The 25,078-nt window shown below is 47.9% G+C and overlaps 1 protein-coding gene across 2 annotated transcripts; it reads right to left on the bottom strand.

The window, feature by feature from the left end:
* Window positions 1-1,185: 1,185 nt before the first annotated feature.
* POLDIP3 (DNA polymerase delta interacting protein 3) lies at window positions 1,186-25,078 on the bottom strand. Of its 2 annotated transcripts, XM_079935830.1 has the most exons (9): window positions 24,943-25,078; window positions 14,097-14,487; window positions 13,250-13,336; window positions 11,934-12,029; window positions 9,997-10,176; window positions 9,359-9,436; window positions 6,426-6,555; window positions 5,292-5,358; window positions 1,186-4,277 (listed from the first exon to the last, which is right to left on the bottom strand). In XM_079935830.1, the coding sequence occupies exons 1-9, from the start codon at window positions 24,999-25,001 to the stop codon at window positions 4,100-4,102; spliced, it is 1,266 nt and encodes a 421-aa protein (XP_079791956.1). In that variant the 5' UTR covers window positions 25,002-25,078; the 3' UTR covers window positions 1,186-4,099. The 2 variants fall into 2 exon arrangements, with proteins under 2 accessions (XP_079791956.1, XP_079791957.1); XM_079935831.1 differs by lacking the exon at window positions 5,292-5,358 and having other exon boundaries at window positions 4,145-4,277.

Here is a 25,078-nt window from a genome sequence, read left to right as displayed (position 1 = left end):
GTGGTGCACGGGCTTAGTTGCTCTGCAGCATGTGGGATCTTCCCAGACCAGGGCTCGTACCCGTGTCCCCTGCATTGGCAGGCGGATTCTTAACCACTGCGCCACCAGGGAAGCCCTGTATTTTTTGACTTTAAATGGTTCTTTACATTTTCTATTTCCTTGCTGAGACTTGTTGCAGTGTTAATTGCTCATCAACACATTTATGATGGCCACTTTTAAATCCCTGTCAATAATTCTAACATCTCTGTCATCGTGGTGTCGATGTCCATTGTCTTTTCTCCTTCAGGGTGTGATTTTCCTGATCTTTGGTATGAGTGACTTTTGACTGAAACATGGACATTTTGGGTATTATGTTAAGAAGACTCTGGATCTTATTTAAATCTTCCTACAGCACACCTCCTCTGACGGGCATGAAAAGGCACTGCTTCATTACTGCCAGGTGTGGGTGGCAGTGAGCTCCATCATCCCACCACACCTCTACTAAAACCCTGGTTGGGAGGGGCTGGGGTGCCCCATTTCTCCTCCCGTGGCCTCCACGGACATCAACTTAAAGTCCCAGCTCCCTATCCGGCCTTCTCTTGACTCCAGCCCTGCAGAGATTTGGGGGTGCCCCCAGTACAGCCTAGCAAGGATTGGAAGTCTAGGACCCAACTTGGCATTTACTGGTGAAGGTGGGGCTGCAGTTCTTCCTGTGGTGTTTCACTGGAGTTTTCTTTCCGTCTTGTTAAGCTAACCCCTTTCCGGTCCTCACCTGGGTTTTTTGGTTGTTGGTCTGCTTCTCTAGCACCCAGCTTGGCTTGTATGAAGCAAAAAGAAAACCCAGGGAACTCAATGCCAGTCGTTCACTGGGTCCCAAGGTCCCCAGCCAGTCTTTCTTCTCTCCACCTTCCAGTCTTATGTTTGTTTTATATAAAATATCCAGGGCTGTATTTAGTGGAAAGGATACGGATAAGTACTTCCATCCCATCTTCCCATATAAGAATGTAAAATGGTGCAGCCACTGTGTAAATCAGAATGGTGATTCTTCAAAATATTAAAAATAGAACTGCCACATGATCCAGCAATTCCACTTCTGGGTATATAGCCAAAGAATTGAAAGCAGGGTCTTGAAGGTTTTGAAGAGATATTTGTACACCCATGTTCATAGTATTATTCACAACAGCTAAAACATGGAAGCAACCCAAGTGCCCAACAGATGAATGGATAAGCAAAATGTGGTATATACATACAGTGGAATATTACTCAACCTTAAAAAGGAAATTGACACATGCTACAACATGGATGAACCTTAAGGACATTATGCTAAGTGAAATTAGCCAGTCACAAGACGACAAATACTGTCTGACTCCACTTACATGAGTAGTCAAAATCATAAAGACAGAAAATAGAATAGTAGTTGCCAGGGGCAGGGGAGGATCTCAGGAGAGGAATGAGGAGCTGGTGTTTAAGGGAGAATTTCAGCTCCTACAAGATGAAAAAGCTCTGGAGGTGGATGGTGGTGATGGCTGTACAGCAATGTGAATGTATTTAATACCACTGAACTGTACACTTAAACATAGTTAAGATGATAAATTTTGTGTGTATAATTTCTTTTTTTCTAATGCATAGTTGATCTAAGAAGTAAATTTCACCCGTAAGTGTAACTTCAAGGCAAGGGCTCCCCTGTTCCCTATGAACAGACCTTACTATGTTGGAGCTGACCATGCTTAATACACAGTGAGGCACTTTAGGCCCAGAAGGTACCGAGTTCCTCTGCCAGGTGCTTCCAATACACTGATGCTCACATTCTCTCAGCTGCGGAGACTGCAGTTCAGTGAGTCCTGGGAACAACTGTCCCAAGGTCATAGCTGGTGAGCCGTAAAGCAGAGGTAAATCCTCGTTTCCTTGTGCCAAATTCCATGAGGCCTCTTAGCATAATCTTTTCAGAAATGACAGCTCTAAAGTAGGAATAACAAATGTTTATTCAGAAATGGATAACACAGTCTCCTCCATCCCTTAATGCCTCTTCCTCTCCTTTTGAACAAAAGAGACACAGATGGGGAATGCAGGGGGGTGGGAGGTGAAGGACACAAGGATTGGCCTACCACCTTCTGTTTCCCACGATGCCATCCTGTAGAACAGGGGGGCAAACAGGCTCTGCCCTGCAATGTACCATATGGCCAGCCAGAGGACAGGGCCCAGATGGCCAGGCAGCTGCAAGTGGGCTCACTGAAACCCTGTGATAAGCAGAGCAGCCTGGCATGGTACTGGAAGGGAGACAGGAGGATAAAGCCATGCAGTCGGGATACGTACCGTCCCTCCCGAAAGCAGAGTCCACGCAGTGATCTGTCTCCAGTACCTGCGAAACCAGGTCCTAGTGTCTTATGGACATTCTCTGGGGCCAAGGAGGGGAAAGTGTAGGAGGCGTGTCTCCCAGCTGCTGAAGAGAACTAAGTTTGCACCCATTCAAAGAGGGAGAAGGGAACGAAAGCAGCCTTCTTTAAAGTACTAGAAAGTGGAGCAGCAACAGGCAGATTCCTCGGGCTTCCCAGGCCTGGGCAACCTCAGACCTGGAGGACTGAGCTCGGTTCAAACCCTGGGTCCCCCCTGCTTGACAGATTTAACTCTGTGGAAACATGAGTTTCCAGGTTTTTCTTCACTGGACTGGCCCCAAGTAGGTCATGAGAGATCCTTAGTGTCTCAGGTCCCGTTTATACTTTCTAGGCTTGTGCCTTCCATACCACCTGCTACTGATCTGTAGCCCTCCCAGAATCCCGCCCCCCAAAACATGCCAGCTCTGCTAGGCTGGCTTCCCTTTACAGTCCCAACAAACCGGCAGGAAACTGAGAATGAATGTCACTGGAGCGATGCTGTGCTGGTATATTCTGGGGCTACCCCAGGTTCTACAGTTTTGCCCCAAATGCCTGGAACCATACTGAGGGAACAACTCACCAGCTTGCCTGGAAAGGCTGCTTTGCTCTTTCACCTCCCTCCCCACCACCCATCTCCCCTACCCCGACTGCCAAGGCAGGAAAATACCCTCCCATCAGGGTGGGTCCCTCACAACAGTGGAGCAGTGCCCCCTGGTGGCTGCTGGATATATGCCGCCTCTCAGCATCCCTAACTATTGTCCTGTTCCTGTACCTAAGGCCAGAAAAAAAAATCTAGCAGTAAGTCAACAACTCCTATTCAAATAACCCCCCAGACCCAGAGTCACAGAACAGGAGGCAGACCCTTTGAAACACCCAACTAGCAGAGAGCTGGCATTTGCACCAAAACCAGGGTGTGACAATGCTGTACTGCGTGAGAAATGGCAGGCTAATGATGAAAGCCCCTCCCAGCAGTGACACCCAGAAGGCCAAGAGAGCTGGGGTGGGGTACTCGGCACAATTCAAGGGAAGAGGGGAGTGTGAACTCAAGAATTTACTCTAGGTTGACAGAGACAGTACAGGTCCCCCAAACCAAGAGCCAGCGGTGCACTCTTCCTAGCGAAGCAAGTCTCACCCTGCCCTTGCCACAGGGTCCTCTCCAGACACACTGGTCTGGAGCCAACTGCGGTGAGAGGACAAGGGGCCTGTGACCTGATCCCCACCTAGGCCACCTCCACTGACCAGGAGAGTGAGCGGCAGAGATCTTGAGCTGACCTGGTTCCTATTAGGATGGCAGGGGCTTCCATTCCCCACTTCGAAAAGTTTAAAAAAGAGAAAGGGGAGTCAAACCCTCACCCCTGAAGAAAGAGCAGTGTCCTTCAAACAGCCCCTGGCCTGCATTCCATTGGGCCTCAAGAAGGCCACCCAGAGAATTCAGGGCACCATTTCCAGATAGAAAAAAACAATTTAGGGCTGAGTTTAGGGGGAGACACTCTGAGCAACACAAGCTTACCTTGGTGATGAGGTGGAGAGAGAAGAGACATACTACAGGAAATGTTAACATACAGAAGAGCACGGGGTAGAACACAACACAGAAAGGCGGGTACCATCCAGTGAGGAAGCTCTCTACCCCCGGCGACCCTTCCCACGCTCAGGGGCCTCCAGTCCAATGGCCCATAGGTCACAAGCTTTGTTTTGGGAAACAGAGCCACCCTCCTCTGCCCCCGCTTCTGGCTGTCTCGCTCCCCAGCTCAAAGTTTGATTTTGAATTCTGTGGGCTGTGTGGTCACAGAGGCCCCTGAGGACTTGAAAAGTGCCTTCAGGATGGTGTCAGGGTCCACTTCGGCAGGAGGGTTGGATGAGGCGGCAGAATTCACCCTGCGAGGCAGCTCACTCTCCTTTTTCACTGAGGGGCTGTCGCTCAGCCGTCTGTAGAGAGCAGAGAAAAGTCAAAGTCCTTGTGGGTTTCCCGTACGTAGAGAGCGTTCCCACTGTTAGCTGAGGATCTCTCAAAAGCTGAGCACCAAACATAATGCTTTCTGTACCCTTTTACTCCATTTCTTACAGCAAACCTATCATTTTTTAAATTTGCTGATGAGACAATTGAGATGCAGTCTGCTATGATCTGGGGTTTTAAGTTTAGGAAACACTGCATGTCCCTCAGGGATGGTCAAACACACATCGGCATATTACACATTCTGAGAAGTCTTATAGATTTAACTGGGTTTAGCCCAGTGGTTCCCAAACTCACTAGGTCATAAAACGCACATTTTTCAGAATACAACTTAATCCTGGAACACCGTTTAAGAAACTTATGTAAGTCACACGACGCAATATCCAGGGTTCAAAGTGCCGTCTTTCGGTATTTCAAAGTCTATTTCAGGCCTGCCCCACACTACCCCTCCCACCTTGGCAAGGTTAACATTCTCCCTGGGTCTGTGTATCCTTGTCTACAAAAGGACTTCCTTCTGAATGTCAGTCTAGACATTTTCTGCATCTCAGGCTTCAAAAAGTCCTCAGTCCTAGACCAGGCAATGTATGCCTGGGTATGTAACAAAACAAGGGGTAGCACCCAGCACTGCCCCCCAGAGTCAATCATGAGGAGGCAGGGTTTTCCGCTCACCCGGACAACGCACACACAGTTGTGCAAAGAGGGACACAACTGGCCTGCTCGCCACTTTCTTCTCAGGTGTTTCTAAATTATAAGGCTGGGAACGAGGTCTTAATGTTAGCCCCTGTGGGGTTAATCCCCTGCAGAAGTGATGTAACAAGCTACTTTGTACAAATTTAAGCTTCCTGATTGTCTGCCTGCTATCAGAGCAGAGGAAATGGAATGGAGCTGTGATACAGGCAGTTTACCCCTCCGAACAGAGAGATGATCATGCAGAGTAGGCAAGCAGAAAAGCTCCACTTGGTCCCCAGCACCCCACCTTTGGAACTTACAGCAGGATGGGCTGGTCTGAGGTGATAACATTCCCATTCATGTGGAGGTTGCATTTCATTGGTTGCCCTGAAAAACCAAAAAAGAAAAGGCTCTGCCATGGGACTTCAGCTCCTCACACAAAAGGACATGGACTGCCATTTTCATTACCAGGAGTCAAAGCATACACCACTGGCAGCTCTGGCTGCACAGCTAGGGATGGGGCTGTCAGGTTTTGGCAAAGCCAGAGACTAAGAAAACCCCAGGGTTATGAGGTCCATGAAACCTTGCCAATGATGGCACCAAGAAGCCAAGTGGCAACAGAACTGGCTTCATGCAGGAGATCAGAGTCAAAGTAAGGGAAAAAGTGGACTCAGCATGAAGCAATCCAAACTTGTTTGTGAAACAAGTAGTAAGGGAAAATGCTTACGGTATAAAATTAAGTGAAAAAAAGATTCAAAGTCTATGTTCAGATGTCTACTTTGTCCATGAAGGATTAACCTTACAAGGACTGGATTCCCACTTTATATAGCATGTGATAAGTGTAACAGTAACAGCACAAAAAAAGGGGAAGAGGGAATAGAGCCCTATAGGAGTAATATTTCTAAATCTCACTGCAACTGCGTTAATACTAACCTGAAATAGATTCTGATAACCTACAATGTATACTGTAAACCCTTGAGCAACCATTAAGAAAGTGACTCAAAAAATATAGTGGAAAAAAATCATTAAAAGAACTAAAATGCTGCACTAGATTTTCATATAATTCAAAAGAAAGCCACATAAAGTGTAAACAGATTAAATAATCCAATGAAAAAGCAGAGGCTGAGATAACCAACAAGGATCTACTGTATAGCACTATACTCAATATTTTGTAATGACCTATATGGGAAAAGAATCTGAAAAAGAATGTGTGTGTGTGTGTGTGTGTGTGTGTGTGTGTATCTATCTCTGAATCACTGTGCAGTACATCTGAAACTAACATTGTAATTCAACTATACTTCAATTAAAAACATAACATCTCTGCTTGCTCTTAGTACACAGGTGGGCCCGGAGGGTTTAATGCACCAGGAGGTCAAACCACCCATCTCAGAGGAAGGCCTGCTGTGAGCAGTGAGGAGCAGCAAGGTGAGGTGGCTGCTTTCTCCCTGACTTACCATCCAGACACCGGTTGTTATACTTCTTATATGCAGTGATGGCATCGTCCTTCTTCACGAAGACCACCTCTGCTACCCCAGGATGGACCAGCCGAGCTCGCTTCAGGGCTCCACAAACACAAAAAAGCTCCTGTGAAGAACAAGACGGGTTAGTTAGGGTTGAGGGAGAATTTTGGGCAGTCATCCTTCCAGCCTGCCATTCACACACTCCAGACAGGGCTCTGGGTTGACTGGTGGCCGCACTCTGACTGAACATGCCCAGCAGCCAAGATTTCAGGGAGGCTCCATTTTAGGTGGTCCTGGGACATCCACAGGCCTCAACCTGGGACCAGATGAGGGGAAGAGCTGTTCTGGCAGTGAGAACTGAGTCTGGGCTTACAAGCCTTGGAGTCCCTGTGACTCCAAGTCACCCCCAAAGTCCTCCTGCCTCAGTGCCCACTTCCTCAACAAGGGTAATAGTTATGGAATATGGAATTTCTGTCAAGAGTGTCTGTAATGAGAATGGACAGACATATAGGCTCATCAAAGACAGTGGCTAATATATCATCTGGGAATCAGTTAGAAACACAAATTCTGGAGTTCTATACAGGGTGACCAATCATCCTGGTTTGGCTAGATTGAGGGGTTTCAACTGAAATCATTTTCAAGGCAGTGCTTTGTACACTTGTGTCATCATCATCATTTATTCCAACTCCAATCCCTCCTCATTTCACAGACTGAGGCCAGAGAGGGAACCCAATATGGATACAGACTGCAAAGGCCAACTAGCACCCAAGCCATTTCTTCACCTGCAACTGCCTTCACAAGTTGGTTATAGGGACAAAAAGAAGATTTACGAAAAGGTCGTTGAAATGATTTGTTTCTAATGATAAAAGGGAAAATGCTACATATCAAAACCAAGATACGGAACTGAATACTAAGTGTGATTCTAACTTTATTAGTTTTTCTTTTAACATTACCTATTTGGGTAGAAAAGAGGTGAGGATGACTATTATTGGCAGTTCACTATGATTATTGGCAGTTTACTATGAGTAGTAATCATTACAGGTAATTCGTTTTTCATTCCTCTGTAATTTCAAAGATCCTGCATACAAAATGCCTGCCACACAGTAAGTATATAAATAATAATAGCTATAATTAACTCAATAAATAAAAGCTATTATTACTTTTATAATCAGGAAAAAATTGCTTTCTTTCTAATTTGTCAAGTCTTATACAAAGTAGGCAACAATTTCTATTCTCATGTGCACTGTTCACAAAGTGATCACCCAGCACTCACATTTCACAATTAAAACCATTAACAAACGTGGCGGCCAGTGTGGGCTGTTACAGAACCTGGGACTCAGCTGCAGGGAGAGGCTGGAGTCCAGCTGCATTCATTCTGTGATCTATCAGTTGAGTAAAAAGGGCACCTGGGTTCTTTAACAGTCTTATTGGTGCCTGAATGAAAATGAGGTTGAAAAGTCCTGGCTGAAAGAGAAATACCGTATGCTAACACATATATATGGAATTTAAGGAAAAAAAAATGTCATGAATAACCTAGGGGTAAGACAGGAATAAAGACACAGACCTACTAGAGAACGGACTTGAGGATATGGGGAGGGGGGAAGGGTAAGCTGTGACAAAGCGAGAGAGAGAGGCATGGACATATATACACTACCAAACGTAAAATAGATAGCTAGTGGGAAGCAGCCGCATAGCACAGGGAGATCAGCTTGGTGCTTTGTGACGGCCTGGAGGGGTGGGATAGGGAGGGTGCGAGAGAGGGAGACACAAGAGGGAAGAGATATGGGAACATATGTATATGTATAACTGATTCACTTTGTTATAAAGCAGAAACTAACACACCATTGTAAAGCAATTATACTCCAATATAGATGAAAAAAAAAAAAAAAGAAAAGAAAAGTCCTGGCTAAGTCTGGGCCACCCTTCACTAGGTACCTGAATTGGGTTTTGCCCATGACTGCCAAGGGTGGGACAGGATGGACCAGAAGCGCAATCCAGAGGGGCCAACCACTAGGTAACACCAGTCCATTTCATCCCTTTTACTTTGGAGCTATCATGAAAACCCCTAAAGGAGGAAGAAATTCCAAAGACTGAGGAAAATATGAACCACTGGATTTTGCACAGTGGGACTAAATGATCCCATTCTAGCACAATTCCATGGCCCTGAGATTTAGGTTGGGCACCTGGCTCTGTTTTTGTTTAGGTTTTTTTGGGGGGGGGGGGGCACACTGCATGGCTTACAGGATCTTAGTTCCCCGACCAGGGATTGAACCCAGGCCCCGGCAGTGAAAGTGCCGAGTCCTAACCACCGGACCACCAGGGAATTCCCCTGGCTCTGGTTTAGAAGCTGTGAGGAAAAGGGTTCACATACCTGGCCTGACTGCTCTCCTTTGGAAGGTCTGCTTCCAAGGCTGGCCCTTGGCTGGCATCTGGGAACTTAAGATTCTGGGAGGGCTCCCATAACCCTAACTGATAAGAGTGGCGCACTGAGCCTAAATTGTTTGTGCCGACAATACAGTTTATGCTAAACACTTGCTTTCCTTCTGAGTCTGGAATTTTGGTGCTAGGCAGAGGGTGCCTACATGACTCGTCCCTGATAAAAACCCTGGGCACTGAGTCTCTAATGAGCTTCCCTGGTTTCACACATGTCATTACAACCAACCGCTGGGGGAATAAAGTGTATCCTGTGTGGCTCCAATGGGAGAGGACTCCAGAAGTTTGAGTGTGCTTTTCTCCAGCCTTTGCCCCACGAATATTTTCCCTCTGTTAATTTTGCTTTGTTCCTGTAATGAATCTTAGCCCTGATACAACTCTATGCTAAGTCCTGTGAGTCCTCTTAGACAATCAGCTAACCGGGGGGTGCTCTTGGGGACCCTTGAAACAGAAGTGGCTTGAGAGTTGAACTTCTGGCAGGCCACAGTACTCACAACAATGTCCTCCTCGGTGACTCGAGGGTGCAGATTATTCACGGTCATCTTGGTGCCTTCCAAAGGGCTGAGGACAGGCTGCCACAGACAAAAGAACGTTACCAGAAGTCAGTGAACAGCAGAGCTCACTTCAGGCAAACGACCAGGAAGGCCCAGAGGAAACCCCCATGGAGAGCCTGTCACAATTGGGCCCCTCTAATCATGCCCCCCTCACCCTATGCCAGGGAATGGAACCTCTCATCATCTCCCAAATACGCCGGGCCCTTTCGGGCCGAGCCTCTGCCTGGAAGGCCATTCACGTTTCACGACCCGCCCGGCTCAGATGGCGCTTTCTCTTTAAAGCCTTCCTGTATCTGTTCAGTTGAATTAGATGCTCTTTCCTCAGTGCTCCTGGCAGCCCTCTGTTGTATCACCAGGCACAGTGCTCTGTCTGCAGCTCTGTTTTCCCTATTTGCCTGTGAGCTCTCTGAGGGCAGGGGCCACTGGATCTTGGTTTGCTCATTTGTAAAACGGGGGTGGCAACGCCCACCTCAAAGGCACTATGAGGACCCAACCGGATGCACACAGCACACTGCCCACCCAGCACAGGCTAACTCTCAACTAGTGTGGTCACTTCCTCTCCTTCACCTTCACCTCACCTCAGCAGGCGGCAGCTCTTTGGGGGGATCCTCCTTGTTCACTAACGTCCGGGACATGTTGGTCAAGGCTTTTGTTCGAACAGAGGAGGGGAGAGCAGGAGCTGTGTATGCATCATTCTGAACCACTTTGGTGAGAGGAAGGGCCTTGGACATGGAAAGCTTGGAACTGCTCACCCCAGCCTAAACAAAGAGGAAGAGAGGAATCTGAAAAGCTAGGGACCCAGACACCCCAAGGGGCTGACAACCCCCAGTATCTCAAGGCCTCCCACCTCCCAGTTCCATTATCGATCTAAAGCCAGAAAGGTGCCAGCTGCCAGGGAAGGGGCAGGAGGAGAGAAAAACGGCCTGCACGTGTGTTCACAGAAGCCACTTTCCAGTGTGGGAAGCCCTTTCCAAGAAGCTTCCACGCAGTCCTGAACAGGAGCCACAGGCTCACCCATACCGTTTAGACTTTATAAAAACCCTACAATTTGGAGTTAAGAGGCCAAAAACTCGGGGTCAGGTTCACTCCTAGATACGCTTCTATCACGATGGGCTGGCTGGGAATAGGAACTCACTCTTAAGAAGGCCTGGACTCCCAGCTTTTTGGTCCCTGTTCTGCACAGAGGAACAATGTGTAGCCCTGCCTCCTCAGCTCCCAGACTGTCAGGGACATGCTGGCAGAGTCAGCATGTGCAAAGCAGCAGAAACAGCTCCATCCCTCACTCCCCTGTTACCCCTAAGTGCGGATGTGATCCCTTGGAAATATAAACCAGTGAACTCCCTGGTTTTAATGTGTCTGAGGAAAAAAAAATGCATGAGGCAGAAGTGGCAGGTGGTCTTGTCGTAGGAAAAAGGAGGAATGCAGCAGCCAGACAGGCAGATGATGGGACAGGGTCAATTCACCAGCTTCTGCCAATCCAGGTGAATCTAGATTCATGCTGGATCCCACATTTCTCAAGCTGTTTTCTGAATCTCAAGAGCCAGTGAGTGTAGTGGTTAAACACATAGCCTGGGAGCCAGACTGCTTAGGCTTAAATCCTTGATCCACTACTTACAAGCTGAGCAGATTTATTTCACCTCTCTGTGCCTAATTCCTCATCCGTAAAATAGGGGTAATAATAGTACCCATCTCACAGGGAGGGAAGGAAAGGAAGTCTTAAATAAGTTAATATAAACACAGGGTTTTTTCCAATTAGGGTTAGCCACTAACTGAGTTAGGAAAGGCCCAGCCCCTTTGTAACAAACTGGCATCATTCAGCTTCACACATCACATTAAGAGCTTCAACGGTAACCAGGAAATTAGTCCACATATTCAGTGCAGTGACCAAAACTGAGTCTTTGGGTCTCTGAAGACCAAACAAAGGCACTTAGCTTGGGCACCCACTTGCCTCCCTATGTGTAATCTGGCCGCATGCACTGAGCTGAGCGTGATGTTCAGAGGTCCCTGATATTCCGAGGAACTACTTTCTTTCCTTCTCTGCATCAGCATCCTAGTCCATCGAGCTTTCCCTGCATGCAGGCTGCACCTGGTGCAGCCTTCAGGCAAGGCTCAGTTTATTCTTGCTAACACACTGCCAAGGGAATCCAGACTCAAGAATGGAGCCAGAGCTGCTGACCATGGAAGGAAGGGGACCAGGCAGAATGTCCTGCCACAAAGGAAATAAAATGTGATTCTGTCCTGTGGGATCACTTATATTTCCCCTGCAGTGACTCAGACACAGCAATTGGGAGCTGCAGCTCTGCACTTCACTATCTGTGGGATCTTGAACAAGTCAGTGGACGTGCTGCTGGTCTCAGCATTTATAAAAGCCAGGGGTTGGACTAGTTCCGGTTTTGATAATCTCATGACCCAAATGAAGAAATATTTCTGAATTGAAAGGCCCTACTCTCCACCACCTCTCCCATGAACCTGATCAGACACACCCAGAGTGTAGGAAGAAGGTAAGATGTCATACCACGTGGTGGAGAAAGCTGCCTGAGGCTGCAAATTTCATCTGTTTACTAGGAATGGGAGCTATAACATCATCATCTTCATCCAGGTCATATAAATTCTGAAAATAAAGAAATATAAGCTAACGTGGTATGCAGGCTCTCAACAGACATTTGGAGTAAGGACAACAGGGAGATGAGGGCTGGAGTAAGTGAGGTGGGGAGAGAAGTGGGTGCAGGGGGAGTGCCTGGGGAAACTGGTCTGGGAGACTGGGGCTCAAGTCCTGGCAGGCTGCCTCCCTGCCCCCAAGGGCGCAATGAAAGTGCTGCAATTCCAGTTACATCAGAAGTACCTTTCTACAAGTGGGTACCTTGTAGTTACCTATCAAGGGCCCCTAAAATGTCTGTTTATATCCTTTGGCTTACAAAGTCTGTGCCAGGCAATCTGGCCTATAGAAATAAACCCAAACTCTAGAAAAAGCTTTTTTCCTCCAAGATGTTCATAGAAGGATTTCTAACAGTGGAAATTACAGGAAAATGGTTGAAATAAACTCGAATGTCAACTCAATGGATCAAGCAGTTATTAAAATGTTTACAGTAAATGTGAAACAGAAAAACGCTTGAGTTATAAAGTGAAAACAAACAACATGAAACTGGATAATAACATAATCACAACTACAACTATGCATTAAATAAATAATAATCACACACACACACACACACACACACACACACACACACACACACACAACACAGGAAGGAACCAGGGCAGAATTTCAACAGGGGCTGGCTGTAGAGAGCCAGAGCGTGAGGACTTTTTTATCCCCTTCCTTAACCTTTCTCTGTTTTGCAAAATTTCTGTATAAGCACATACTACTTTTATAAAAAAAATAAAAATAAAAAAAATTTCAATTTGCCTCTCTCTCCCTATGCATTTAAGAAATTTCTTTTTAAAACTCATACACTGCAAAAAGTGTCAAATGTAATTAATCCCTCCTCCAACTCTTCAAATTGGAACCTTGGGCCAGGCCTCAGTTAATCCACTTGGAAGGCCACATCAAAACACGCAAGTGTGGGGGACTTCACTGGTGGTCCAGTGGGTAAGACTCCGTACTCCCAATGCAGGGGGTCTGGGTTTGATCCCTGGTCGGAAAGCTAGATCCTGCATGCGTGCCGCAACTAAGAAGTCTGCGTGCCGCAACTAAGAGTCTGCACATCGCAACTAAGAACTCCGCATGCTGCAACTAAGACCCAGCACAGGCAAAATAAATAAATAAATATTAAAAAATTTAAACAAACAAACAAAACCACACACGTGTGTATACACACACACACAGTCCACCTGTTTGGCCTGGTGGTTATTGACGACGTTGATCTTCATTCCAGCAGGATGGGCATGAGTTGGTGCCATGGCCTTCTGCTGTGGAACCTAGAAATACCCAGTGGTCACAATTCATCCCACAGGGCCTGCATGTGTTCTCTATATGAGTAGAGGATCACTTAACTTAAAATATGGTGGGCACTCAGTTTTGGTCTGTGGTAAAAGGCCCTACAAGACCGCCTTATGCCCAAAGCAGGAAAGCGACAGGAAGACTCATCATCCCAGAGATCATGTGACAATGCATTTGCAGGGCTCAATGAACCTGGCTTAATAAATGTTCACTGCTGCTGCTGTTCCTTTTACCAAAGATGCTGAGAAGATTAAATGATATTGTTTCCATTCCCTTTGGGGCAGCGGCTGTGCAAGTGGCCAAGACCCTGCACTAAGAGCCAGGTCTGATTGGGCTTCTATCCTGGTCCTCCCTCCCACTGACCGGTTGTGTAACTGTGCACAATTACTCACATCTCTGAGACTTAGATTCTTCTTTTATAAAACTGGGGTAATAATCCATGGTTGCAGTGAGGAATACATGTTAAGTACCTGCTACATAGCACGAGCTCAGTCAATGTTTTGTCCTTTCCTCTCACTTCCCTCTACTACTATCTCACTTAGAAAATCACTTAATTTCTCTGGACTACCCCCCACCCTTTTCTTTTACAGAAAAGTGAGATGATATCTTGCCTACCTCATATGGTTACTACACAAACAGCTGGGGGAATTGTCACTTTGCCTAAACACTCCTGGTCCTTGGCCTGAAACTACAGCTGTTACTGGTTTCCAGGAATCTGTGACAGGAGCCACAACCTACCTGGATGGTTTTAGTGAGCTTCAGAGCAGGAGTCACTGTCCCAATGGGTGGGCTCATGAAGGCAGCAGGGGAATTCCGCTTCAAGCTGATCTTCTCCCGGGCATCAGCCACCTGGTGGGGCTTCTGGGGCACCGTGCTCTGCTGCTTGCGGGAATTCAGCATCTCTCTGGCATCTTGCACTTTCCCTTTGATCCGGAACCTGGCATCTTTCTGCAAAAGCTTTTCCCGGGCATCCTTGACTCCCAGCTTGAGCCGGGCATCTGAGAGGCCAATCTTCTGCCGAGCATCAAATCTCTGCTGGAAGGTGGCTGTGCGTGCTGGCTGGCCGAGAAGGCTCTGTTGGATCCCAACACGAGATCGGACACCTCCAACTCCTGGTCTGGCATTGAGCCTGCAAATAAAAACTGCAACATTAAGAGGATCTGGATATCAACAGCAGGCTGTGGAAGTAGAGCCATGGTAATACCGGAAACAAAGAAAGTCCTGGAGAAACCAGAAAGCTGCTCCCTGTCAGAGGAAACAATGAATAGAGACTTCCGTAGTTTTATGACTTTTAACTCTGCACTGTAAACAACGTTAGGAGGGAGGGCCTGCTGGTTTCTATCACTAGGTAAGACTGTTTTTGCTCCCAGACCAGGTGTTTTTAGACAGTATGATAGACACCGCCAAACAATACCACAAAAAATAAGAATATTTCCCAGATATCAAAACCCCACACACTTGAAGAGCAACTTCAGTTTCCAAAGTGCTTCCACATCCTTGCTCTCAATCAGCACTCTCAGCACCCTGTGAAGCAGGCATTATTATGCCCATTTTACAGCAGAAGAAACAGGCTTAGAGAGCTTGAGTGATTAACGAAGGGTGCCCAGCTGGCCTCTGGCAGCCTCCTGCCTCCAGGGCAGGCAGATATCCCCACTGGGCTGGGACCAAGAAAGCCAACACATGGGTCTGGCTTGGAGCCAGAGGACTAACAGACTAAGATATAAAGACTTGGTAGACAGAAAAATAATCACTCTGAACTGTTTCTATTCACAATACTCTGACTCCAAATGTGTAGGTTTTTTCCTCACGCCAACTAATTCTCTAAGTCTCTAGACACCAACTGGGTGTCTGACAGCTCAATTCTGACACTAACTACCTAGAGTTGGCACAGACTCCACAGGTTAAAGGCTCAGTCCCACAAGACTGCCCTCAAGTCAGAGGTCAATTCCAAGTCCTGGGCTTCCTGTTCATCTGATCGACGGGCTATAAATGGAGGGTTCACACGACCCCCCCTCCTCAAGTTACATAATTTGCTAGAATACCTTACAGGACTGAGGGAAACAGTTTACTTATTATTACCAGTTTATTACAAAGGATACAATTCAAGAACAGCCAAAGAGAAGATATGTGTAAGGCAAAGTACAGAGAAAGGGTATGGCAACACCACCCTCCTGGCACATGGATGTGTTCACCAACCCAAAGTTTCTCCAAACTCAATTGTATAGGGGTTTCTATGGAGGTTCCATTACCATAATTGATCAAATCACTGGCTACTGATGATAAGCTCAATCTCTAGCCCCTCTTTTCTCCCTGGAGGTCCAGGGTAGGGAGTGGGGTGGAGCTGCAAGTTCCAACAGGCTAATCATGCCTAGGTCTTTCTGGTGACCAGCCCCTGTCCTGAAGCTCCCTAGGGGCCTACCAAGAGCTGCCTCATTAGAACAAAAGATGCTCCTATCACCCTTATCACTCAGGAAATTCCAAGGGTTTTAGAAACTGTGTGCCAGGACAAAGACCAAATATATACTTATCACAGTCTGCAACAACAAAAATGTCAATCCAGAAACTGTTAAAACTGGAAAGGAACGAAACTCCATAAAACAAGTCCCATTCTCTTCTGGGGCTCCTTCGTTGGCTCTTCTAATGGCTTGCGAGGAAACAGAAGACGCTTCTAGTCCAATCCTGGAAGTCCTCTCTGGGATCTGTGGGCTTCTGCCCACCCCACCATAAGGCTTCCAGCCACACAAACAGTCCTGTGGCAGGTGCCCTGCCTGGGGACACCAACTCCTACGCCTCCTCTTTGGGAAACCCTCTCTGATTCTTCCAGGACAGCCCTCCTTTGTGTCTATTATCCTTTGTGTTCTTCCTTTCTCTCCCTACCCTGGACTGGGAGGGAAGTGGCGGATGGGGCTCATTCCTGATTCACTGCCCCGTGCTTTGTAAGTGTTGCTGAGCCCTGGCTCAGTATCAGAAACATCTAAGGAGCTTCTTAAAAATATAGATAGCTCTAAAAAAAGGAAAGAAAACTAACAAACAAAAAAATACAGCTCTCTAAACCCCACCCCAGAGCTACTGAGTCCAAAATCTGGGTGAAGGCCTGGGCATATGCATTTTTCACTCGACAGGTGATCCTGGAGAACAGCAGTGTTGAAAATCTCTGACCTGGAGTTAGAAGGTAAAACTACTGAATAAACAAGTTCCTATACCATGTCCCACATCACTGCGCAGGCCTCCCAGGAGGCATCCTTCATAGTGGGCAAGCCACTGGGTTCTCCTACTGCCTCTTTCTTCCTCAGCCAGCGGGAGTGAGACTGTCCACCAGCTCCTCTGCTAACAGCAGGAGTGCAACCAAAGGTGAGTCTTCCTGGCACCAGTAAAAGAAAACCTGGACCTTCATCTTGTTATTCTAAGCATAGTGGAAAAACACCTGCTGCCACTACTATGCCAGAGCCAGACCTAAGGCAGTGATGCATAACGTCATTTTCTTTGAAAAATGGCAAATTAGGATTTAAGTACTTTCCGGTGGGTTTATACAAAAAACAGGTGGAAGGGACTTCCCTGGTGGTCCAGTGGTTAAGACTCCGCACTCCCAATGCAGGGGGTCTGGGTTCGATCCCTGGTCAGGGAACTAGATCTCACATGCCACAACTAAAAAAAAGATCCTGCAGGCCACAACTAAAGAAAGATCTCACACGCATCAACGAAGATCCCGCATACCACAACTAGGACCTGGAGCAACCAAATAAATAATTAAATAAATAAATATTTAAAAACAACAACAACAATAAAAAAACAGGTGGAAGAGAGAGTGGAAGGGATCATTTACAGAATCAATCAGATTAGGTTTAAGGTGGGTAGGTGGGACTGCTTGTCCATCCCTGCTCTATTTTCTCATGTAGAGACTCTGGGAGACTGAGGGGACTTCCCTGGTGGCACAGTGGTTAAGAATCTGCCTGCCAATGCAAGGGACACTGATTCAATCCCTAGTCCGGGAAGATCCCACATGCCGTGGAGCAACTAAGCCCGTGCAACACAACTACTGAGCCTGCGCTCTAGAGCCCATGAGCCACAACTACTGAAGCCCGCGTGCCACAACTACTGAAGCTGCGAGCCTAGAACCTGTGCTCCGCAACAAGAGAAGCCACCGCAAAGAGAAGCATGCACACTGCAACGAAGAGTAGCCCCTGCTCGCCCCAAGTAGAGAAAGCCCACGTGCAGCAACGAAGACCCAATGCAGCCATAAATAAATAAATAAATTTATATATGTTAAAAAAAAACCCAAAACTGAAATTGAGTTATTTGTAGTGAGGTGGATGGACCTAGAGTCTGTCATACAGAGTGAAGTAAACCAGAAAGAGAAAAACAAATACCGTATGCTAACACATATATATGGAATCCAAAAAAAAAATGGTTCTGAAGAACCTAGAGGCAGGGCAGGAATAAAGATGCAGACATAGAGAATGGACTTGAGGACACGGGGAGGGGGAAGGGTAAGCTGGGACAAAGTGAGAGAGGGGCATGGACATATATACACTACCAAATGTAAAACAGATAGCTAGTGGGAGGCAGCCACAAAGCACAGGGAGATCAGCTCGGTGATTTGTGACCACCTACAGGGGTGGGATAGGGAGGGTGCAAGGGAGACGCAAGAGAGAGGGGATATGGGGATATATGTATATGTATAGCTTTGTTGTACAGCGGAAAAAGAACACTGTAAAGCAATAATACTCCAATAAAGATGTTAAAAACAAAACAAAGTCTGTGGGGCCATGGGAGGGCTTAGAGGTAGCCCAGGGTTTCTGGAAAGAGTAGTGTCAAAAGGCACCCTAGGCAGACCAAATGTGGAGAGCGCCCCCTACAGCCCACAGCTTGTAGTGTCTTTGCTCTCGCAGAGGGGGAGGGGGGAGCTGAGGAGGCGTTTAAGTTCTCCCCATTTCCCCACCCTCAAGAGCATTCTTTCACTTCTCCCATATAACTTCCACAGCTGAAGGCTCTCTCCTTGGAGCCCTCAAAGCACTGAATAAAGCTTCTATTAAAGCACTTACCACGCAGCATCACAATGATTTGTTTACAAGCCTGCATCATCCACAGGATTAAGAGCTTCCCAGAGGGTACATCCTACAGCTCTTCCCCTATGTCAACAGTGCCCCAGGGGAATGACAAAGGCTCAGAGAGCTATGTCAGGGATCCTACAGGCTACTAACTTACATTCTCCTTTTAGGCTCACAATCTCTGAGATCACCTGCCATCACTTCCATTTTACAGAGGAGAAACCAAATCAAAGAGCTAGTGGCATGGCTGGGACTGGACCCCAGACTCCAGACTCTTTCCATTATAACAGATTCCAAGCTTCTCTCTTTCCTACTCCAAGCCCCAGGGGAGGTAAGACGGGAGAAGGGGTGGCTGCCCTGGAAGGGCTTCTCCTAGAGAAAACTGCCCCTGCAAAGCCAGTCCTCCACCCAGCCCTCACCAACTGGTCCAGTGCCCTGCTAGGATCCTGGCCACCAATTGCTCTCCCAGCTGAGAGAGGGGCACCCACACAGCCATGGCACAGGGCCACTCTGGCCCTTACTCCAAAAGTGGAACCCACAAGGATCTTGCTGAGCTGCAGGAGCTTCAGGAAAGGTCTCCCGGAAGAGAAAGCAGCTGGTCTCTTTGTAATGAGTGGACATTACAAAGGGAACCAGGCTGCATACACACTGACAGTAGAATACTTCATTGACGACCAGGTCCACCACACAGTGGACGTCAGACACATCCTAACCCAAACCTGAGCCTGGCCTCCTGAATGAAGATGTCCTATCTTCATCTGTCTTCTCCAAATCCCACCTCCTCCCATCACCAGGGTACCCCTACCAAAGGTTCCTGATATTTATAACTACAGGAGGTGGGATGATCTTATCGTGTGATACACCATGATTTTACAATACCATAAAATTGGGCAAATCTAGACCCAATGGCATAATTATGCTTTCAAAAAGTCAAGTTACCCAATTTCACCAGTCATTCAAGCAATTAAACATTATTGCCAAGAAAAAAAAAGAAAAAGCTACTGAAAGCAACTATTTTGAATAATTAAAGGAACAATGAGATTCTTTTTTAAATGGATGTAGGATTATCAGCTTATCTCTCTTTTTTTTTAAAAACAATTATTTTATTTATTTGTTTTTGGCTGCGTTGGGTCCTTGTTGCTACGCAGGCTTTCTCTAGTTGCAGGGCGTGGGCTTCAGTAGTTGTGGCACGTGGGCTAAGTCGTCGTGGCTCACGGGCTCTAGAGCGCAGGCTCAGTAGTTGTGGTGCATGGGCTTAGTTGCTCCGTGGCATGTGGGATCTTCCCGGACCAGGGCTCGAACCCGTGTTCCCTGCATTGGCAGGTGGATTCTTAACCCCTGCGCCACCAAGGAAGTCCCAACAATGAGATTCTTGAAAACAAAATTCATATCCTTGAACAGAGAATGAAGAAAGGGGCAGATTCAAAAGTTTTCTGGTTCATTCCAATTGGGTCTGAAAAGTAAACCTTTGCAGAAGGAAGGGCGGGGGAGATTAGGCTTCTGAAACCTTAATTTATTCATATTCCTCAACAATTTCCCTTCTCTGATAATTTGTAATGGCTGTTTGAAGTGTTGCCATTGAGAATTCACAGAAGTCCCTGGTTGATAAGCAATGTCTGCCATGGCCACACAAGGGGCAACTGGCTACCACGGTTTATGAAAGATTTTACAAAGAAGGCACTCTCAACTAACAGCTTTGAGCACTTACTACAGATCCATAAACTTTGACCCACCTCCTTTAACCCTCACAACTCTGAGAATTAGGTTATTATCCACCTTTTATAGATGAGGAAACAGATTCAAGGAGAGTAACTATCCCAAATAACAGAGCTATAATGGTGAAACCTGGATTTGAACTTCACTATACCTAGTTAAAATACCAATAAATCAAGCGTGGGTCAAAAATAAAGAACAGGACTCAAGGAGTTAAGGAAGGGTGAATACTGTCCCCAAGCTAAGGAAAAAATTAGGACTCCAGTCACATCCAGGGATATAGCGTACCCTCTAGTGACGAGAGGGTGAGCACACACACTGAGGCTGGCGGACAGGGTGCTCACCAGAAACCCACACACCATACTGCTTGTCTAGCAAGGAAGACCACCAAGATGTCCCGTGCTGGTATTTTTATCTATTTGAACAGCACAAAAAGGTACATTTTGGGGAGGGAGGTGATACAGCTGTGGACGCAAGAGCACGAGTAAGCTACTTTCCCTCAATTCCATGTATTCAGTTCCCTGGTTACACCAGTTCTTTCAACTCCTTTCATAAGCAGCTTTAGGGGGTTTCAGTGTTCAGGCTTTTTATAATCATTGCTCCTCTCCCTGCATGAAAAGACAGCCATTCATCCCAGCAAGCAGCAGTACTGCTTATATGGCAGGCATTAGTCATCAGGAATTTTTCAAATAAACACTCCTGCTAGAAGCAGGTCTCTAAAACATAGAACCAGTTATGTTACCCTCCTGCTCCAAGAACTGCTAAGAGTTCTCTAACAAAGCCCAACCCCTCAGTGGAACCACTAGTCTGGCCCCCACTGCCTGCAGCCTCACCTCCCACGGCGGACTATCTGATGTTCCCGAAACACATTCTGCACTTCTGGCCTCAGTAAATGTTCGGGATGGGGAGAGAGGGAGGTTTTGAGCAAGTCTCTTAACTGCCTGGCCCCATCACACCTTAAACAGTGCAACTGTACACTGCTTCCAGACGCTCCCCAGGCACGCCACCAGGTCCTAGGAAGAGTGGTGTGGGCGAGAGGGCAAACGCCCTCTGGAGCCTGTGCCCCTCCCCCAGTCCCCTGCTGGAGCCTGGCATACACATGACCAGGGAGGGTCTGTCTGAGGCTAGGAATGCCTCACCCTCTTGGATCTACCTGTGGAGAGCAGAGTGGCAGCTGGCTCTGGACAGATGTCCGGTCCAAAGGATTCGGGCCCACAAGGGGGACCCTGGACTATTCTAAAGTGGATTTTAATCCATGGGGGTCTCTGGGTTAGAATGTATGTGTTGAGGTCATCTTAGGGAGGAAACACAGTTTAGTTCTAACAATTACTGAGGGTCAATTCTGAACTATGTGCTTTAGAGACACAAGGAAAAACAAGACATGATCCCCTTACCCTCCAAGAGAGTCTTGTGCAGATGTTTCATTTTAAATTATAATTCTTCCCTTCTAAGCTAATGTAGCAACTCATTTACCTCCTCCTTGTTTTAGATCTATTTTCCTTCACCTTATTTCAATAAGGAAACCAGCAGTGAGTACCAGGACCAGAGCCCTGGCCTGAACTCAAAAGTTCCCTAACCTCCTCTCCCCACGGCTCCAAGGACTCTCACATATGCATCTGGCCCAGAGCTGCTCACCTCCAGCACACTCAAGGCCCAACTTCCCTACTAAGGCTGCCGTGTCACCTTCATCTAACGACATGGAGGGAGTGACAGACAGCTATCCTGTGAGGGGTGAACTGAGCAAACCAAAGACGAGGTGACTTGACTAACCAAATCAGTGATACTCTCACATCTAAAGGAAGAAATCGACAAGAGGGGCAGGCCCACGCCACAGCTGGTGCCCAGTGCTGCCCTGGAAGGACTCATCTATGGGTCTTGAACAACTGAAGCCACTAGAGATGTGCTGTGTGTGGGGAAGGAGAGCACCTCACCATGGCCTGGATAAAGTACCATGAAATCATTCCCCCCTTTCTCTAATTTCATATTAATCAAGGAACCTTTTGATGATTAACTGGGGGCCAGGTAATAACAATGATGATGACACCTTTCTTGACTCACACAGTCCGATGAACACAAAACAGAATGGCTGCTCTGAAGAACAAGCAAATTCCATGACCTGTGAAAAGGGGTTATTCACACTTCCACGGGCTCAGTCCTTTGCTATTTCCACTAAGAAGAGGAAAGAAGTTTTCTGAGATGGTCATAGGTTCTTTCTTCCTAAATTATTAAGCACAAAGTTCTTCCTGGGACATCCATGCTACATTAAACCAAAGTTTCCAGTAAGGTGATTTCTTCTAGAAAGCATGTAAAATACCCATTTGTTTATTGTAGGAACTGACGTTTGTTCACTGAAATTTGTTCAGACCTTTCAGTCCTTGCTGGGGACTCCCTCCCCACCCCATCTAGTTTTTCCCTTTGCTGGCTGTGCAAGCAAACTAAAAATGGAGATTCCAGCAGGTTTAACCCAAACACAGCATGCAGTCCAGTTTCTTCTACACTGTCTCTTGGCCTGCACTTCCCCCAATCCAATCTTCACATAAAAGCAAAGCAATATTCTCACACTGAAGACTGGATGTTACTTCTGTACTTAAAAGCCTTCCTTAACGATGATGATAACTAACATCTATTGGGCACTCAGTACCCATCAGATGCTTTCTGATGTACTTTAGATACACTGATTGACTAAGTCCTGACAACACCTAATGAAGTGAATATTATCCATGTTTTATAGATAAGGGAAGAGAGGCATGAAGTGGTTAAGTAATTTTCATAAGATCATATGGTAAGTGGGAGAAGCAGGGATTGAAACTTGGCAGTCTGACTCTAGGACCCCAATGCTTAGCTATTATGTCCCCTGGGGGAAGGGATTTGGGCTTCTAGTCTTTTTTTCTTTTTTTTGCGGTACGCGGGCCTCTCGTTGTTGTGGCCTCTCCCGTTGCGGAGCACAGGCTCCGGACGCACAGGCTCAGCAGCCATGGCTCACGGGCCCAGCCGCTCCACAGCATGTGGGACCTTCCCGGACTGGGGCACGAACCCGTGTCCCCTGCATCGGCAGGCGGACTCTCAACCACTGCGCCACCAGGGAAGCCCTGGGCTTCTACTCTTTTAAAGTCATTTGCTAAACCCTTACTATCTGGTACAAACTTTAAAATATACATTCTTACATTCTCATTTAATTCTCTCAACCACCTACCAGGAACCATTATTACAAATGAGGAAACTGCCCAGCTCAGAAGTCACCTGGCCAGGGAGGTACAGACCCAACAATGGGCCTTGCCAAGGGACCAGGTCTGCCTGGCTGCACAGTCTCTGCTCTTCCCAGGGGTCCACATATCCTCCCTTCCCTGCATGCCCACCCAATGCCCAACACAAGACTGCACACATCAACACCAAAAAAAGTACAGACGGCCTGCAGTCAGGAACTGAGGGAAGTGACTGCAGGAAGCGCAGGTCCTGGGAAGCTGGCTCATTCGGCAACTGTCGAGCAAACCTGTGAGACCTGGATGGGCTTAGAAGTGGCCCGAGGACCCAGCACCAATTCCACACCAGTTACTAGAGGGAAGACCTAGGAGAGAACCACTCACACGTAATGGTAGAGTAAATTAATGCTGGGTGCCTGTCATGAACCAGAAGCCAGGTGAAGCGCTGGCTGGTGAATTCCGTGGTGGCGGGCGCAGTGGCTATGTGTGCAGAGGTGAGGGTGGGGGGATACCTTTCAGAGAGTAAAAGAATCCATTTTCTAGCCACAGGCACGCAGGCAGTGTTAATAAATTCACGTCTGCTGAGTGAATGACTACCTGAGAAAACTACATCTACCTTTACAGCCCGGCTGTTTACAGGACATGTGAACTAATTTAACGCGTGCTGGAAAACTACTGGCCTAAGTTCCCACTCTTTCATACAGGTGAACTGGAGCGCACAAAGGCTGGAAATGACTAACAACGTTTGAAGGTCCAGGGGAAGTCCGGAGCACCTAACTGCGAACCATCCCCGCGACTCCTCACCCAAATACAGAACAGTCTTCTCTGCGAACCATCGAGAAACAGCCGGCCTCCAGCCCCGTCCCACCTGTTTCTCTGCCCAAGCCTGAGGCCAACTCAGCCAGCTCATAAAGTGCACTCGGCACCGATCTCAGCTCTCCGTGGCTTCGGGCAACTCACTCCGCCTCCAGCTCCTCATCTGGAAAATGGGGAAAACATTAAGAGCGGGCCAGCAGGGCTGCGAAAAGAGCAAAGACCGCCTGGGCAGCAAAGCGCTTAGAGAACCTGAAATGCCGCACAAAGGGAGTCGAGTGTTAGAGAACAAGCAGGCGCAAGATTTGGAAATTAAAGGTCTGGGTGTGGATCTCGGCTTCGGCACTAACAGACCGGCAGAGTCTGAGCAAATCACTTGCCCGCGCAACTCCAGTCGTCCTAACTCTGAGGCCGCGCTGAGACCGTGGGGCAGCGCCCGGCTCCTCAGACGAGGGGCTGCGCCGGAGAGACCCTCCGGGCCGCGGACAGCGCGTCCCCTCCACAACCGCAGCTCCGCCCCCCGCGGGGCGCCCCTCGGGCCGCTCCCACAAGCCCCTCAGTCCGGCCCCTCCGCCGTCAGCGGTCCGACCGGCCTCTCCCCGGCCCGCCGGAGCGACGGCGCCTGCAGCCAGTGGGCAGCCGGGCGGCCGGGCCCGCGGCGGCGGCGGCGGCCGGGCCAATGGGGAGCGCGGCTGTGGCAGGGGGCGGGAGCAGACGGACCTCCGCGTCGCGCCCAGACCGTTCCCTCCTCCGCCCCGAGCCCCGCTAAGACTCGGGCCGTGAACCCCGAAAGGAGAAAAGGCCGCTCACCGCCCCTTCGCCGCAGCCCCTCGCTTCCGGATGAGCTCGTCCAGGGAGATGTCCGCCATCTTGCACCGCCGCGCGAGCCGCGAGCAGCTAATCGTCCCTCAGCCCTGGAGCCCGCCCCTTCGGCCGCTACGGAGCA

Source organism: Stenella coeruleoalba (assembly GCF_951394435.1).
Source record: "Stenella coeruleoalba genome assembly, chromosome: 11".
NCBI classification, from domain to species: Eukaryota; Metazoa; Chordata; class Mammalia; order Artiodactyla; family Delphinidae; genus Stenella; species Stenella coeruleoalba.
This window is presented reverse-complemented; position numbering and strand designations above follow the sequence as displayed.

Excerpts from the sequence above, each read along its gene's own strand:
- POLDIP3 (XM_079935830.1), bottom strand. The coding sequence starts at position 25,001 with ATGGCGGACATCTCCCTGGACGAGCTCATCCGGAAGCGAGGGGCTGCG. Across the intron at positions 10,177-11,933 it reads GCAGCTTTCTCCACCACGTG|GCTGGGGTGAGCAGTTCCAA; the intron begins GTATGACATCTT and ends CTCTTTGTTTAG. Across the intron at positions 5,359-6,425 it reads TAACAACCGGTGTCTGGATG|GGCAACCAATGAAATGCAAC; the intron begins GTAAGTCAGGGA and ends TTGGTTTTTCAG.